Source organism: Protopterus annectens, chromosome 4.part0 (genome assembly GCF_019279795.1).
Source record: "Protopterus annectens isolate FY-2018-M chromosome 4.part0, PAN1.0, whole genome shotgun sequence".
NCBI classification, from domain to species: Eukaryota; Metazoa; Chordata; order Ceratodontiformes; family Protopteridae; genus Protopterus; species Protopterus annectens.
Genome location: NC_056733.1, coordinates 882,384,066 through 882,401,653, shown reverse-complemented (window position 1 = coordinate 882,401,653; position 17,588 = coordinate 882,384,066). Strand labels below are relative to the sequence as shown.

Here is a 17,588-nt window from a genome sequence, read left to right as displayed (position 1 = left end):
CTGTGGGGTTGGGAGACCTCTTCTTAGTTCTTGCCGGATAATCTTCAGACACCTTGGATTTCTATTCAGTTGTCTGTCTCTCTTTCTTTGAATCAGTCCTGCTCCTTATCTTTATTCTTGTCGGAGGAAGGAGAAGCAGTGGACACCTTATGATCAGAGGACATTATGGATCCTGTTTGGGAGGGAACAAGACCTTACTATCAATTTTTTTATGCCCTTAAAGGGCCTCTGCTGCTGAAGATAGCACAGATAAAATAAGAAGCTTGCGGCTGAGAGGGTTCCCAAGTAGTATACGCACTGAGTGTGGGTCTTGAGTGGAAATTTTATGCCTGCAGGAAGAGCACCTTGTGAAACCTGTGGACATCAGAAACTACAGTTGTGTACACTTATCATAAATGTAGATGTTCGAGTGTATTCAATGTTGTTGTCATCACCAGTGGGTTATCCCTGGTGTGGTAGCCCTCGGCCAGCCTGAATACCAGAGTCAATGCTTTTCTGCATCGGCAGCTATCGCTTGCTGACTGATATCAGGTCGTCAGTGCTATAAAGCAAGGCAGTCAATGCCATTACATCATTTTTTCTTGCCCTAACCAGTCAGAATTCCAGGGAAATATGCTAAAAGGTCCTGGTTACTAAAAGCCACCATGAGAAGCTTATGTTTCCCTAAAGAAAGAAGATACATGGGGGAAGGAGGGAGGGAAAACAGGACTGCAACAGTAAATACACTCGAACATCTACATTTATGGTAAGTGTACACAACTGTACTATGTCCTTCATGTTTCACTGTTGCAGTCATCACATGGAGGAGGATTCCCAAAGCTTAGGAAAGGGGTGGTAGGATTAGTAAGAGACTTAGGCACGGGTCAGCATGCCCTTCAGAACTGCAGAGGCAAATCCTGCCCTAACCTTAGAAAGCAGAGGTAGGTAGCAATGCTTCGTAAAGGTATGGACAGAAGTTCAGGTGGCAACTTCCAGGATGTCCCTGGTGGGAACTCCTCTGAGGTATGCTGTGGAAGTGATGGCTGCCCTAGTGGAATAGGTTTGAATAAACTTGGGGGGGGGGGGGGGTTTCCCCATGTAATCTGTAGCAGAAATGGATACAGTGTGATATCCATTTGGAAATGGCCTTCCACTCTGTCCCTGGGGCAAAACTGACAAGTAGTTGATCTGTTTTCCTGAAGGGTTTAGTATGGTCCAGATACTATCTGAGCTGTCTGTACACGTCTAGTGAGTGCAACATTTTTCCCCTTGTTTTGAGGGTTAGGAAAGATGGTGGGTAGATGTATGGCCTTGTAGACAGTCACATTAGATATCACACCTTGGGCATAAAGGAGGGATTAGTCCTCAGGGAGACCCTCTCTGCATAGAAAATGATGAAGGGCTCAAAGGCCATCAGTGCCTGAAGTTCTGAAATGCTTCTGGGTGAGGTGATAGGTAGGGGAAAAGCAGTCTTCCAGGAGAGGTATCTTAGTTCTGCTGAAGCAGCAGGTTCGAAGGGTGGTAAGGATAGTTTTTCCAAAACATATTTCAGGTCCCAGACTGGTGTGGGTGGCCTTCTGGGAGGTCTGATATTAGAAGACCCTCTGAGGAATTGTTTAATCAAAGGATGGGAGAACAGGGACTGATATGTATCAAAAAGAGCTGAAATGGCTGAGGCGTGGATTTTAACAGAAGAGAAGGAGAGGCCACTATTAAGTAGGATAAGGGGGATGGGAAGGTTGTGAGCTACTGCCCCCTCTGGACTGGCTCCATTAGCAGAATTTTTTCCATTTTCCTGTGTAAGATTTTCTGGTGCTGGGCCTTCTGGCCTCTGTGATAAGGTCTAGGACCTGTTTGCTTAACAGGGGCCCCTTGTTTGCCTTTAGAGTATTAGTCATGCTGATAGTTTGAGAGTCTGTAAGTCTGGGTTCAGCACCCCCCCCCACCTGAGTCAAGAGGTCTGAGAAAAGGGGAAGCTGCCTGGGAGGCTGTAATATTAGGCTGCCCAGTAAGGGGTACCAATGATGTCTGGGCCAATCTGCAGCAATGAGGATGGCCTTGGGTCTCTCCTCCCTTATTTTGATCAGTACCTTGGGAAAAAGAGGAAGATGAGGGTATGCGTACACAAAGAGGGTGTTCCAGGGGAAGGTCAAGGCATCCATCTTCCACACTACGTGGTGATACTCCCTGGTACAGAATTTTTTCAGCTGATGGTTGAGATGCGAAACAAAGAGATCCATCTCTGGAGTCCCCCACTCCTGAGTGATTTGTAAAAAGCTTTTTCTGTGGAGATGCCATTCATGGGGGTCTAGTAAGTTTCTGCTTAAGTGGTCTGCCAGGGTGTTGTTGATCCCTGGTAGGTATTGAGCTATTAGGTGTACTCCCATGGAAGAGGCGGTCAGCCAGAGGTTCATGGCTAGCCTGCACAGAGGGTAAGATTGGGTCCCTCCATGTTTGTTGAAGTACCACATTACTGTGGTGTTTTCTGTTTTGATAAGAACCCCTGGCTTGAGATGGGGATTTGAAGATGCAGAGCCTTTGGTACTGCCATCATTTCCTTCTGGTTGATGTGTAAGGGAAGTTGCTGGGCATCCCAAAGACCTTGGGTGCACCTGCCTTCTAAGTGAGGGCTCCAAGCAATGTCTGAGGCGTCATTGGTAATGGTCTGCCCAGTTGGGCGGAGGGTGAAGGAAAGACCGTTGTTCTTGGCACAGGCCCCTGCTCACCAGAGAAATTTGGCCCTTATACAGGGGATCAGAGGGAGAGAGGTCTCTAGAGGTTGAGAGTGCTGACACCAAAGGTTCTTTAGATACCACTGAAGTTTCCTCATGTGAAGCCTGGCCAGAGGAATTAGAAGGATGCAAGATGCCACCATGTACCCCAAGGCTTGCAGGAACTTCCTTGCAGTGAGGTGACTTTTGTAAGCCAGCTGCATAAAGTAGAGAGGCAGGAAGCTCTGCTTTTCTGGGGATAGGAAGGCCATTTGGGATGCTGTGTCCAGCAGTGCTCCCAAGAAAATGATCTTCCTGGAGGGTGTTTGCTTTCATTTCTTCTCGATGATGGTGTACCCTAAGAAGGTTAGGAGGGTTGTGACAAAAAGAGTAGGTCCTTGAGGAGCTTTTCTTTGCAATCTGCCTGAATGAGGCAGTCATTCAGATAAGAGTAAATCTGTACAATTTTCTGTCTGCAAAAGGCTATGGCTGGAGCTAAGTATTTGGTGAATACCCTGGGAGCAATAGATAAGCCAAAAAGTAGCACAGAGAACTGAAAGTGTTATGGGCGTACTCTGAAGTGAAGGAATTTCCTGCAGGATTCCCTTATGGTGATGTGGGGGTATGCACCTTTTAGATCTACGGTAACTAACTAGGCATTATTTTTCAGCATAGGCAGCAGCTGGTGCAAAGTTAGCATTTTTAATTTGGAAACCACCAGGGAGGTGTTCAGAATGGATAGAGCCAGGATGGGGTGCCAAGTGCCCTCTTTCTGGGAACAAGGAATAGTCTGGAATAAAAGCCTTTGGCTGTTTGATCTGAGGGGACAGGTTCTACTGCACCTTGCGATATGACAGTTTGGACTTGTTTCAATGCCTCTGCCCACTGATTTGGAGGCATGTCTGGGTACCCTCTTCGAACTGGGAGTTCGTTGAAGGAGAATTTGTATCCTTGAAAAATGATCTTTAAGACCCATTAGTCCTTTGTTACAGAAAGCCAATTTTCTTTGCAGAGGGAGGGCCTTCCTCCTAGCTTTTGTTGAGTGAAATAAGGGGAGAGGAAGTCATTGAGAGTTTCTGCAATAGAGGGATGGCTTAGAACTCCCTGCCTTTGGAGCGGGAGTGGTCCACTCTTTGGTTCTCTGCTGTCCCTGGGATAGGGGCCTGGGTGGTCTGTCCCCGCAGGGCTTACCTTGCTCCTGTCTGCTAAGTGCAGGAAAGGATGAGTGTTTTGAGGGAAAATTCCTGCTGAACCTAGGAAGTTGTACCTGAAAGAAATCTAACTGTATGCATAGATTTTGCTTTGTCTTCCATCTTTTTAAGCACCTCTTCTGCTTTTACTCCAAACAAGCAGTCCTTCTCCAAGATTTGACATGATCAGGGAGAGGTTGTTCCTTCAACCATGCATGTCTCCTAATGACAGATCCTGACACTGCTGCCCTGCTTGAGGCTTCTAGGGCATCATGTCCACAGTGTAATGTGTTTGGCCACTTGACAAGTAGAGTGCAGTAAATCTGCTAGCTCTTACGAATTGGCACAGTTAGGAAAGGTTGAAATCTTTTGCTTTAATAGTTCCAAAGTGTGTTGTTATTTTAACATGTGGAACTGACAGCTAAGTGCTCTGATAGCTAAGGTTGCAGAGGTGTATACTTTTTTACCCAATCTGTCCAGAGTCTGGAATCCTTGTCAGAAGGAATAGGATTCTTTGCAGAACTAGCCTTAGCTAGTTTTGGTCCCTGTCCCTGGACATCTGGGTCTGCAGCTGGATTTCTGTACAGGTATTTGCGAGACTCCAGTACTTTATAATACCGGTCAGGTTTACTGGGAGCAGGTGGGAGGGTGTCAGGAGCTAAGCTGGATTCATGGAAGACATCATCCACCACCTCTAAGATGGGGGGATGGCCAAAGGTCTGTGCTGGGACAGGTCTAGAAAGTCTTAGTCTTTTCTTAAATTGAGGAAGTCCTGGGATTCCCAGAAGAAATGTTCCCTGAGGGTGTGAAGGGTTTCCTAAAAGGAAAGCTCTTCTGGTGGGGAGGCTGAAGCAATGGATTCCTCTGCAGCTGAATCCTCATAAGCAGTCAGAGGTTGTTGTTCCTCTTCAAAATCTGAATAATCAGACTCCTCAGAATCCTGTTCTGTCAGTATTTCAGGAGAAGGGTCTATTTTCCTTTTAGAAGTTGTGGCCTGACTACCCTTGATAAGGGAGATATGATCCTCTGCCATTTTAAGCATTTGAGCTTGGGGTGGTGGAGCAAGATAAAGATAGAGGCTAAAGGTAGATTTCCTAGGAGTGGCCTTGCTTCTAGGCCTAAGAGTATCCATTGGTCTGAGAAAAATGGTAGTTGGATGAAAAGACAGTTTTTGCCTAGATTCGGTAGTGCAAAAAACCTCCTCGGAAGCTGGTGCCTGCTTCATGGCTCCGGACCCAAACGAGGCAGAGGCAACCAAAGGCTCGGTAGACGAAAAAGATCTCTGCAGCATACCAGACTCCAAAAGGGTCTCGGTAGAGGCCTGTGAAGCTATTGGATCGGGCATCAGGGACAGCAAATGCGCCTCACTGAATTCCGGAGAACTAACAACCTGCTTAGCGGTAGAGTCATCGGAAGGCTTAGCCTTGTGTGGTCTGTCTCTATCTTTATCTTTACATTTTTTTGAATTTCTAAGGATTGTTGGCTGATGGATGCCATTTTGGAATGCGAAGACGGAAGACGAAAACACCTGGCTACAATAACAGCTCTACGACGAACGGTTCTTGCACTAAAGAGGGTAAAACCGGCAAAAGGGGAAGTCGTGGTCTGGGCCTAAACAAGTGATGCAGTATGAAAGGGAGTCTCGGTGTGAGATTTGCTTTCCACAGGCAAGACAATTGTTAACTTTTTCGGTTAGTACAAGAAAAAAGAATCCCGAATGGGGTACTTAGCTTTAGACGTTTTCAGCTGTAATTCAAACTCTGGTAGCGACCGACCGGCACACTTGCGAACTGCTTCTGCTACAGGCTCCACGGCAAGAAAGACTGATGTAATGGCATCGGGTGCCTTGCTTTATAGCACTGACGACCTGACTTCAGTCAGCAAGTGACAGTAGCGGATGCAGAAAAACATTGACTCTGGTATTCGGGCCAGGGATAACCCACAGGTGATGACTGCAACAGTGAAACACGAAGAACATCTAACTACACTAACTATAAAAATGCTTATAGTATATGAAAAAATACTAAATCTACATATACCATGAACACAAATGTGCATACGTGCACGCAAACACACACACAGAAGAAAACTGTAGAAATATCAAAGGAAACACCATAATACTATGTTAAGTATATGCTAAATTCTAAACTTATCACTTAGTTTTGCAAAGGGAGGAGGAAAAATGCATTCACTTATCGTGAACAATAAACAAGCTCTCGGTTCACGGGTCTGGCTTTCACAGGTGGCAAATGAGTTCTGGGGTAATTCAAGCAGGAGAGGGGAATGGAAGGGGGGGGGGTCAGAGGTCTCTGAACCAAAGCTTTTGTGTACAAATCAAAGCTTTGCTATAAGGCACCTACATTGAATCTGGGTGGATCTGAAAACCCACATAATGAACCAGGTGGAAGAAGACAACATCAGGTACTTCATGTAATGGGTATGAAGAGACTCCAGTGGGGCACTTATCTGTGGAAGACTCAGTAGTAGAACCAACTCAGTGAACGGCTTGCAGACTGAATTCCAATGCAGCATTCAGACTGGTAGCAAAGTAGTTCTGAAGATTAGGTGCTCGTACATCACATTATGTACCTTACTCCTTGCATACAGGACATATGTTAGATGCATCACACCTGTAAAATGTAAAGGTTTTGGTAAGCTGGCTGGATGTTCAACAATACTTGGTATGGTATTCCAAGAGTAAAAGAATAATTCAACAGTGATAAGGAAGGACATCCATTCTTTTCTCACACAATGAGCTTTTTTTTTTTTCTTTTTCTTTTTTTAAATCACTGAACTGTTTCCAGTTTTCCCCATGGAAGTGCTTCTTAAAGAGATAGGCCTAAGGTGGTGGCTATATGGACTATGGGAAATCTGGCCAGGCATAATAATTACAGATAATACTTTTGAACCCAACAAGCTCACGGTGGCTTATGTTGACAGTGTATGCATACTTGTGTGTACATGCATGTGTGGGTCGAACACTTCTACAGAATAAGGTGAAAGCAGGTATCAACAGCCAACAGTAGCTAAAGCCTTGTACATTACAAGTGGATAGAGCATACTTGTGCTATACAATACAAGAGATTTTTTTTTTTAACGTTTTTGTACCCTGGTACTTAACTCTCACGAGATAAAAAGCTTAGTGCGATTATAAGAAAGCGATTCATGTAAGAAAAACATACCAAGAGACCAGCTGGGTTTACCTGGATGGTAGAAACTTCACAAGCAACTCCTGAAAATCTATTTTTTCTTCCTTTTTACTCTTTGTGTTCCTAACACGAGCAGACCGCCTCTTTGCTGTCTCACAGCTGTCCTCTATTACACGCTTCCGTTTGGCTTTGTTCTTTGTTTTGTCGCCACCCACAGATATATCTGATTTAAGGAGTGAAAAAGAAGAAACAAAAAGACTATTGTAAAAAAAAAAAAGTGATGCCAATAATTCTTACCAGTTTCTGCATTTAGCTCACACAAAGGTTCCTTTTACTCTGCTCCAACTGCTTGCTTTATCAAACGGGAAGCAGAGATTCTCTAGTTTGGTGGTGGTGAGGGGAGCACTAGCACATTTCAAACTCCTTTACTCACACACTACAGACTCACTTATGCATGTATACTGATATGTCATCCTATTGGTGGTGGGGGGTTGACATACTGTGTGTGTACTTGCAAAACTGCTTAAGAGACTTCTAAGATCTGCCTATGGCCATTTCCAGAAAAAGGCAAATGGCCTTCAGACAGTAATAAATATGAGCCTGGGTCGCATCTTGAATCTGGGTCACTTGTGGTGCAAGTAGTTGTCTTGCCACACAAGAAAAAGTCAGTTAACGCTGCTTGCAGTCTATCATACATTTTACTGTTCCCCCTCTCTGATGGAGATCTGGGAGCCCATTAACTGTGTCGCAGATGGAATCCCCAAGGCTGTATTACCATATACACACCATTTTTACTTGCATCCTATTAACCCCACACCAAGCACAAGCATGCAGTGCTTTCACATGCTCAACACTAGTATTTTCTCTTACAGTGAGTAAGTGGGGCCACTTGGCCACAACTGTTGATTACTTGTCCACCTTCTCATACTGACAAGGAGTTGTCCCTCCCCCACATACATATGCTACTAGTAGTCAAACCAGGTTACCACCACAGTGAAATAAAGCTATACTATCATTCCATCAGGTTATCCAGGTCCTTTCACACATCTGGTCCTCCAAAAACCTAAAAATCTGTGGCAAAAACTTATTCTCTTACCTTTCCACTCACACACTTTAAAGCTCAAGTTTTTATGGCACTGACACCAGCTGGACTTCTGTGAAGATTATGGCCTGGACATATGCATACAGTGGATATAAAAAGTGTACAAACCCCTGTTAAAACGGCAGGTTTTTGTGATATAAAAAATGAGACTACAATCAATCATTTCAAAACATTTCTCACCTTTAATGTGACCTATAATCTGTACAATTCAACTGAAAAACAAACAAATCTGTTAGGGGAAAAAACTATAAAAAATATACAATAGGCTGGTTGCATAAAGTACAGTTTTGTACCTACCATAAATGTAGATGTTCGAGTGTAAACACTGCTGCAGTCATTACACTTGGGTTATCCTGCTGTCAGGAGGTCCCGCAGTCGGCCAGAGTTCCAAAATCTTGGTCCAGCGTCGGTTGATGTCGCCTCCTCCCTGGCGTCAGTGCAACAGGGGGTATACAAGATGCAGCTGACGCCATTTTCTTCAGTTTTTCTTGCCCCAGATGTCAGGTGCCCCCAAACAGGTAGGCAATTCAAATTGCTAGTAAAATATACAAAAGAAAAGCTAACAACCATTTTTAGTTACCAGCAAATACTCCCCATAGGTAATAAAGGGTAGATGACCTAGGTAAGTACCAGAAAGCAAGAGGTGAAGGAGGGAGGGTAACCTGGACTGCAGCAGTGTTTACACTCGAACATCTACATTTATGGTAGGTACAAAACTGTACTATGTTCATCGTGTTACACTGCTGCAGTCATTACACTTGGGTGGAATCCCAAAGCTGAGGTAGGGAGGCTGGATCTAGAAGGCATTAGGGGTGGCTACAATGCCCTGCAGTACAGCAGTGGCGAAGCCAGCTCTGGATTTGGAGTATAAAGGCAAATGGTAATGTTTGGTGAAGGTATGCACAGAACTCCAAGTTGCTGCTTCCAAAATATCCTTGGTAGGTACTCCTCTGAGGTAGGCAGTTGAAGTGGCTGTTGCCAGGTGGAGTGAGGTCTAATGCTGCAAGGTACAGGTTTCCCATGGTGGGTATAGCAGAAACGTATACAGTGTCCTATTCATTTTGAAATAGTCTGCTTTGAAATGGCTTTTCCCTGTGCTCCTGCAGTGTATGCTACCAATAGTTGCTCAGATTTCCTGAAAGCTTTGTTTTTGTCCAAGCAGAAGCGTAACTGTCTGACTGTCCAAAGAATGTAGTAGTCTCTCCCCTTTGTTCTGTGGTTTTGGATAAAAAGTTGGCAGGTGAATAGCTTGGTTTAGAGCCACACTTGATACCACCTTTGGCATAAACGTAGGGTTAGTTCTTAAAGACACCCTGTCCTGGTGGAAGATGAAGAAAGGTTCCACTGCCATTAGTGCCTGTAATTCTGAAACTCTTCGTGCTGATGTTATTGCCAGTAGCACAGCAGTTTTCCAAGAAATGTATTTTAATTCTGCTGTGTTAGCTGGCTCAAAAGGAGGTAAAGTTAATTTTTCCAAAACAAAGTTGAGGTTCCAAGTTGGTGTAGGTGCTCTACGGGGCGGGTCTTATGTTTTTAGCCCCTCTGAGGTACTGTTTGAGCAAAGGATTAGAAAAAATTGGTGGATCCGTGTTGTAATGAGCAGAGATAGCTGAGGCATGGATCTTGATGGATGAAAAAGAGAGGCCCTTGTCCAGCATCTCAGTTAAGTATTGCAGTATCTGAGGAATGTTTGGGACAAGAGGGTCAAGGCTGTCCGCTTGGTTCCAGGCACAGAATCTCTTCCATTTGTCCGAGTATGCTTTCCTGGTGCTGGGCCTTCTGGCCTCCAGAATGACATCCATAACAGCTTTGGAGAGAGGCATTGCTTGGTTGACTAAGGAATTTTCCATGCAGCTAGATTTAAGGTCTTTAGCTGGCTGTGATGTATCTGATTGTTGTGCTGTGTCAGCAACTGTGGGATTTGAGGCAAAATCCAGGGTGGTTCGTGTGCTAAGTTCTTTGAGATTGGGTACCAGTGCTGGCGTGGCCAGTCTGGTGCAATCAGGATATTTGGCGTTTCCTGCCTGGCTTTTATGAGTACCTTTGGAAGGAGAGGTAAAGGAGGGAAAACACATACTTGCAGGTTTTTCCACTTGAATGAGAGGGCATCCACATTCCATGCTTGTGGATGGTAGCTCCTTGTGCAGAATTTCTGTAATTGGCAGTTCTTTGGGGAAGCAAACAGATGTAATGTCCGGGCTCCACCATTTTTGTGTTATCATTCTGAATATTTGTGGGTTCAGTTCCCATTCATGTGGGTCCATAATGTTTCTGCTTAGGTCGTCTGCCAGTGTGTTGTTCTCTCCTGGCAGAAATTGTGCTTGCAGATGAACTTGGTAGTTTAGATCTATGTTCCACAAGGTCATGGCTTGTCTGCAGAGGGGGTAGGAGTATGTGCCCCCTTGCTTATGTACCACATAACTGTGGTGTTGTCTGTCTTTAGTAGCAATTGCCCTGGATGCAGCAGGTCCTTGAAAGCTACAATAGCATTTTGTACAGTTAGCATTTCTTTTTGATTGACGTGGAGATGTCTTTACTTTGTGGGCCACTCGCCCTGGATACATTTTCCTGCCATGTGTGCTCCCAAGGTGTAATCCGATGCATTTGTTGTCAGTGTCTGCCTGGCTGTGGGTTGAGTGAAAGGCTGTCCCTTGTTGAGGTGACAAGCTTGTGCCCACCATCGAAACTCCTGTTGTAGGCAAGGAATTAGTGGTATAACTGTTTCCAAACTTTGACAGTGTTGAGACCATACGCTCTTTAGGTACCATTGTAGTTGCCTCATATGCAGTCTGGCATATGAAATTAGTAGTATGCAAGATGCCATGCAGCCCAAGGCCTGCAGAATTTTTCTTGCAGAGAGGTGGGTCGTTGCTGCCATTACATGAAAATATTGAGTCAGTTGTCCTTGCTTGTCTGGCGTGAGATAAGCCATCTGGGCCGTTGTGTTCAAACTGGCACCCAGGAATATTATCTCTTGTGAGGGCACTAGTTTTGATTTCTTTTCATTTACTGTGTACCCCAGGCAACTTACCTTTTTTACGTACGCCAGATGCTTTAGTAGAATGTTCTTGCTCTCTGCTTGAATCAGGCAGTCGTCCAGGTATGGATAAATTTGAATTCCTTTTGCCTGCAAAATGCAATTACTGGTGCCAGGCACTTTGAGAAGACCCTGGGCACAGTAGATAAGCCAAAGGGCAGTGCAGAGAATTGATAGTGCATTGAACCAGCTAGAAATCTGAGGTATCTTCTGAAGTTTTGTCTGATTGGACCTCAAGGAGGCATACCTGCATGTCCCTAAGTCATGAGCCAAGCTTTCTTGCCCAGCATGGGAAGAAGCTGCTGTAGTGTCAACATCTTGAATTTCGGAAGATCCAGGTAAGTGTTTAGTGAAGAAAGGTCCAGAATGGGTCTCCAGGCTTTGTCCTTTCTGGGAACCAGAAAGAGTCTTGAGTAAAATCCTTGTCCTTGTTCCTGTGGTGGTACCTTTTGAATAGCTCTCATGTCCACAAGTGCTGTAATTTGTTTTTGAGCCTCTGCCCACTGACTTGGTGGCAGATTTGGCATTCCTTTTAGCCTTGGCAGAGTGTGAAAGTGGAACCTGTAACCTTGAGATACAATGCTGAGAACCCATTTGTCTTTGGTGATGCAATGCCAGTTGTGACAGAAAAGTGCCAGTTTTCCTCCTAAGGGGGCTGCCAAGAGAGAGCTGTTTGGCAGCTGCAGTGGAAAGTCATTGAGGCTGCTTTTTGCAAGGTTGAGGCCTGTGTTCCCATTCTTTCTGGCCTGGTGTACTCCATTGTCGAGGCCTGTAAGGGCCTTGTGTCTGACCTCTACCTCTTGGACATCTGTATTTGCCCCTTTGAGGTCTATCTGTGACTGGAAAGGACCAATTCTTTGTTGACCAATTTCTGCTAAAACGAGGAGGCTGAACATGTAAGAAATCTTTCACTGTTTGCATAGATTTTGCCTTATCCTCCATCTTCTTTAATACCTCCTCTGCCTTAACTCCAAACAGCACATCCTGCTGCAAAGGTATATCCAATAATTTGACCTTAACATGATCTGGTAACATATGTTCTTTTAACCAAGCATGCCTTCTAATGACAGATCCTGTAACTGCTGCTCTACAGGAGGCCTCTAAGGAATCAAACCCACCCACATTGCAAAGTATGTTTTCCCACTTGTTCAGCTGCATGCAATAAATCCTGCATTTCTTTAAGGTTAGGAGGATCTGAATCTGGAAGCATCTTTTGTTTCAACTGAGACATCAAAAATTGCTGATATTTTAGCATGTCAAACTGGCAATTCAAGGCTCTCATTGCTAAAGTTGCAGGCGTATATACCTTCTTTCCCCATCTGTCTAATGCTCTGGAATCTCTGTCAGAGGGAACTGGGTTTTTGCTGATGAGGCCTTAATCCCTTTGGGTCCCTGAGGAAGTTTCAGGGTCAGCAACAGGGCTTTTGTACAGAAATTTGCGAGAGTCAGGGACTCTGTAATATCGATTAGGTTTAACTGGGGCTGGGGGTAAGGAGTCAGGGTTTAAACTGGATTCAGTATACACATCATCCACAATATCTAAAACTGGCGGGATAGCAAGGGGTCTGTGTTGGGGCAATAAAGAAAAGTCTCTGAGCCTTTTCTTGGATTCTGAGTAATCCTGGCCTTCCCAATGGAAATGTTCCCTCATGGTATGTAAGGTCTCCCCAAAGGAGTAATCCTCAGGCGGAGAAGCTTATGGAATTGATTCCTCAGCATCAGAATCCTCATAAGGGGTAAAGAATATCCTAGGTCCTAGGAAGAGTCTGAGGAAATGGACACCTGGTCAGAAGATTCATAGTCTGCATCCTGTCTGGGCCTTTTATCAGGAGGGGGGATGGGACCCCCTGATCAGGGTGATTAGGTCCTCGGCCATTTTTAGCATTTGTTTCTTAGGCATGGAAGCCTGTCCAGGAGAGAGTGGATGTTTCTTTGCTTTTAAGGGCGGTTTGGACTTAGCAGAGGGTTTAATAGTTAACTGGGTAGGTCTGAATACACCCTCTGTAGCTGTGGTTTGCTCAGCTACTTTGGTTCCCTCTGTAGGATTAGGATCAGAAAGCTGAAAACCTAGTGCGTCCGAAGGCCCAGCCAGCTCCAAGTGGGAGTCGGAGGAGGTCTGTGGTTCTGTGGAAGCGGTCGTCAGGGGCTGCGTAGGCGCCTCACTGAAAACCGGAGAACTGGCGACCGGCCTATTAGAGGCCTCGTCGTCAGTTTTGGGTCTCGCTTTTTCTGCATTTCGGTCGTCGGAATTTCCGACGGCATGGTGTAATTGAATTTTCTGCCAAAATAATGTCAGGCAAAATCAAACCGACGTTTAACAGAGCGCTTGTTAAATCTAGCACAAAACCGACAACCAGTGATGCCGTGGTCAGGGCCTAGGCATGGAATACAATAGGAGTGGAAATCCTTATGAGATATTTGCTTCCCACAAGAAATACAGTTATTAACTTTTACTGACATCGGTCTGAGGCAAGAAAAAGTTTCCCCAATGGTGTACTTAGCTTTTTTAGAAGACTTCGGTTCTGGATTCAAATTGAAAATCTCAGGAGTCGGCCGACCGGCACTTGCGAACTGCTTCTGCTTCGGGCACCGCGCGGCAAGAATGACTGAAGAAAATGGCATCGGCTGCATCTTGTATACCCCTGTCGCACTGACGTCAGGGAGGAGGCGACAGCAACTGATGCAGGACCAAGACTTTGGAACTCTGGCTGACTGTGGGACCGCTTGACGGCAGGATAACCCAAGTGTAATGACTGCAGCAGTGTAACACGATGAACATCTGTGCACACCCTGAAACTAATACTTTGCTGAAGCACCTTTTGCTTTAATTACATCATTTAGTCTTCTTGGGTAGTTACATCATTTAGTCTTCTTGGGTAGGAGTCTATCAGCATGGCACATCTTGACTTGGCAATATTTGCCCACTATTCCTTGCAAAAGCGCTCCAAATCTGTCAGATTGCGAGGGCATCTCTTATGCACAGCTCTCTTCAGGTCACCCCACAGATTTTCTATTGGATTTAGGTCTGGGCTCTGGCTGGGTCATTACAATACTTTAATTTTCTTTTGGTGAAACTATTCTTTTGTTGATTTGGATGTATGCTTGGGGTCATTGCCGTGTTGAAAGGTGAAATTCCTCCATCTTCAGCTTTCTAGCAGACGCATGAAGTTTTGGGCCAAACATCACTGGTATTTGGAACTGTCCATAATTTCGTCCACCTTGACTAAAGCCCCAGTTCTAGCTGAAGAAAAGCAACCCCAAAGCATGATACTGCCACCATCATGCTTCACCGTGGGATGGTGTTATTTTGGTGATGCGAACTGTTATTTTTGTGCCAAAAGTACCTTTTGGAATTGTGGCCAAAATGTTCAACCTTGATCTCATTAAACCATAACACATTTTCCCGCATGCTTTTGGGAATCTTGATGTATTGTTTTGCAAATTTTAGCTGGCCTGGATGTTCTTCTGTGTAAAAAAAGGCTTCCGATTTGCAACCTACTCCACAGTTCAGACATATGGAGAGTACGGGAGATTGTTGGCACATGTAGTACACAACCAGTACTTGCCAGAAATATCCTGCAGCTCCTTCAGTGTTGCTGTAGGTCTCTTGGCAGCCTCTCTGACCACTTTTCATCTTGCCCTTTCATCAACTTAGGAGGGACGTCCAGTTCTTTACGTCACTGATGTTGCATATTTTCTCCACTTTTTGATGACTGTCTTTACTGTGTTCCATGGTATATCCAATGCTGTGGAAATTTTTTTGTACCCTTCTGACTGATATGGGATCCCTTTGATGTTTTGTAAGCTCTCTGCGAACCATGGCTTTTGCTGTAGCAGGCAACTGAGTAAATGTCAGGAAAACCCTACTAGGACAGCTGAACTTTATTTGGGGTTGGAGTCTCTTTAATTGATGGCAGGTGTGTACCCAAGAAAACTGAATGCTGTAAATTAAATCAAAAGGTGCTTCAACAAAGTATTAGTTTTAAGGGTGTGCACACTTATGCTACCAGCTTATTGTACATTTTTTATTTTTTTCCCTAACAGATTTGTTTTTCAATTGAATTGTACAGGCTATAGGTCACATTAAAGGTGGGAAACATTTTGAAATGATTTATTATGGTTTCATTATTTATTTTTATATCACAAAAAAGTAGTTTTGCACCTACCATAAATGTAGATGTTCGAGTGTATACACTGCTGCAGTCATTACACTTGGGTTATCCTGCCGTCAGGTGGTTCCCCAGTCGGCCTGAGTTCCAAAGTCTTGATCCAGCGTCGGTTGCTGTCGCCCCCTCCCTGACGTCAGTGCGACAGGGGTATATAAGATGCAGCCGACGCCATTTTCTTCAGTTTTTCTTGCCCCAGATGTCAGGTGCCTCTAAATAGGTAGGCAATTCCAATTGCTAATAAAACATACATAAGAAAAGCAAAAAAACAACTTACAGCTACCAGCAAATACTCCCCATAGGTAGTAAGGGTAGAAGACATAGGTACGTACCAGCCAGTAAGAGGGGAAGGAGGGAGGGTAACCTGGACTGTAGCACTGTATACACTCGAACATCTACATTTATGGTAGGTACAAAACTGTACTATGTTCATCGTGTTACACTGCTGCAGTCATTAGAATTGGGTAGAATCCCAAAGCTGAGGTAGGGTGGCTGGTTCTATAAGGCATTAGGGGTGGCTATAAGGCCCTGCAGCACTGCAGTGGCAAAGCCAGCTCTGGATTTAGAGTATAGAGGCAGATGGTAATGCTTGGTGAAGGTATGTATAGAACTCCAAATTTCTGCTCCAAAATATCCTTGGTAGGTACTCCCCTGAGGTAGGCAGTTGAAGTGGTTGTTGCCCTGGTGGAGTGAGATCTAATGCTGCTAGGTACAGGTTTTCCATGGTATGTGTAGCAGAAATGTATACAATGTCCTATCCATTTTGAGATAGTCTGTTTTGAAAGGCTTTTCCCTGTGCTCCTGCAGCATATGCTACCAATAATTGCACAGATTTTCTGAAAGCTTTGGTTTTGTCCAAGTAGAAGCGTAACTGCCTGTGAATGTCCAAAGAGTGCAGTAGTCTCTCCCCTTTATTCTGTGGTTTAGGATAAAAAGTTGGCAGGTGAGTAGTTTGGTTTAGAGCCACACTGGATACCACCTTTGGCATAAACTTAGGGTTAGTTCTTAAAGACACCCTGTCCTGGTGGAAAATGAGGAAAGGTTCCACTGCCATTAGTGCCTGTAATTCTGAAACTCTTTGTGCTAATGTTATTGCCAAGTGCAGAGCAGTTTTCCAAGAGCTATATTTTAATTCTGTTGTGTTAGCTGGCTCAAAAGGAGGTAAAGTTAGTTTTTCCAAAACAAAGTTGAGGTCCTAAGTTGGAGTAGGTGCTCTACGGGGCGGACTTATGTTTTTAGCCCCTCTGAGGTACTGTTTTAACAGAGGACTAGAGAAAAATTGGTGGATCCATGTTGTAATGAGCAGAGATGGCAGAGGTGTGGCTCTTGATGGATGAGAAGGAGAGGCCTTTGTCCAGCATCTCAGTTAAGTATTGTAGTATCTGAGGAATGTTTGGGACAAGAGGGTCAAGGCTGTGAGCTTGGATCAGGCACAGAATCTCTTCCATTTATCCGAACAGGCTTTCCTGGTACTAGGCCTTCTGGCCTCCAGAATGACATCCATAACAGCCTTGGAGAGAGGCATTGCTTGCTTGACTAAGGAATCTTCCAGGCAGCTAGGTTTAAGGTCTTTAGCTGGCTGTGTAGTATTTGATTGTTGTGCTGAGTCAGCAGATGTGGGATTTGAGGCAAAATCCACGGCGGTTCTTGTGCTAAGCTCCTTAAGATTGGGTACCAGTGCTGGCATGGCCAGTCTGGTGCAATCAGGATCATCTTTGGCTCTTCTGGTCTGGCTTTTATGAGTACCTTTGGCAGGAGAGGTAGTGGTGGGAAAACGTATACTTGTAGGTTCTCCCAGCTGAATGAGAGGGCATCCACTTTCCATGCTTGTGGATGGTAACTCCTTGTGCAGAATTTTTGCAGCTGGCAGTTTATTGGGGATGCAAACAGATCTATGTCTGGACTCCACCATTTCTGTGTTATCATTCTGAATATTTGTGGATTCAATTCCCATTCGTGTAGATCCATGATCTTTCTGCTTAAGTCGTCTGCCAGTGCTGTTTTTCTCTCCTGGCAGGAATTGCGCTTGCAGATGAACTTGAAGGTTTACAGCTGTGTTCCACAAGGTCATAGCTTGTCTGCATAGGGGGTAGGAGTGAGTGCCCCCTTGCTTGTTTATGTACCACATAACTGTGGTGTTGTCTGTCTTTAGCAGTAGTTGTCCTGGATGCCGCAGGTCCTTGAAAGCTATAAGGGTATTTTGTACAGCTAGCATCTCTTTTTGATTGATGTGAAGATGCCTTTGTTCTGCGGG

At 44.7% G+C, this 17,588-nt stretch overlaps 1 protein-coding gene across 4 annotated transcripts in view; it reads right to left on the bottom strand.

Annotated features, from left to right (window-relative positions):
• Positions 1-17,588, bottom strand: part of CABIN1 (calcineurin binding protein 1) — a 4,301,447-nt gene that overhangs the window by 3,547,915 nt on the left and 735,944 nt on the right. For all 4 annotated transcript variants that reach the window (XM_044068841.1, XM_044068840.1, XM_044068839.1 and 1 more), the window contains one exon: positions 7,084-7,252. In XM_044068841.1, coding sequence (XP_043924776.1) covers positions 7,084-7,252 — 169 coding nt within the window. The remainder of the gene's footprint in view (positions 1-7,083; positions 7,253-17,588) is intronic.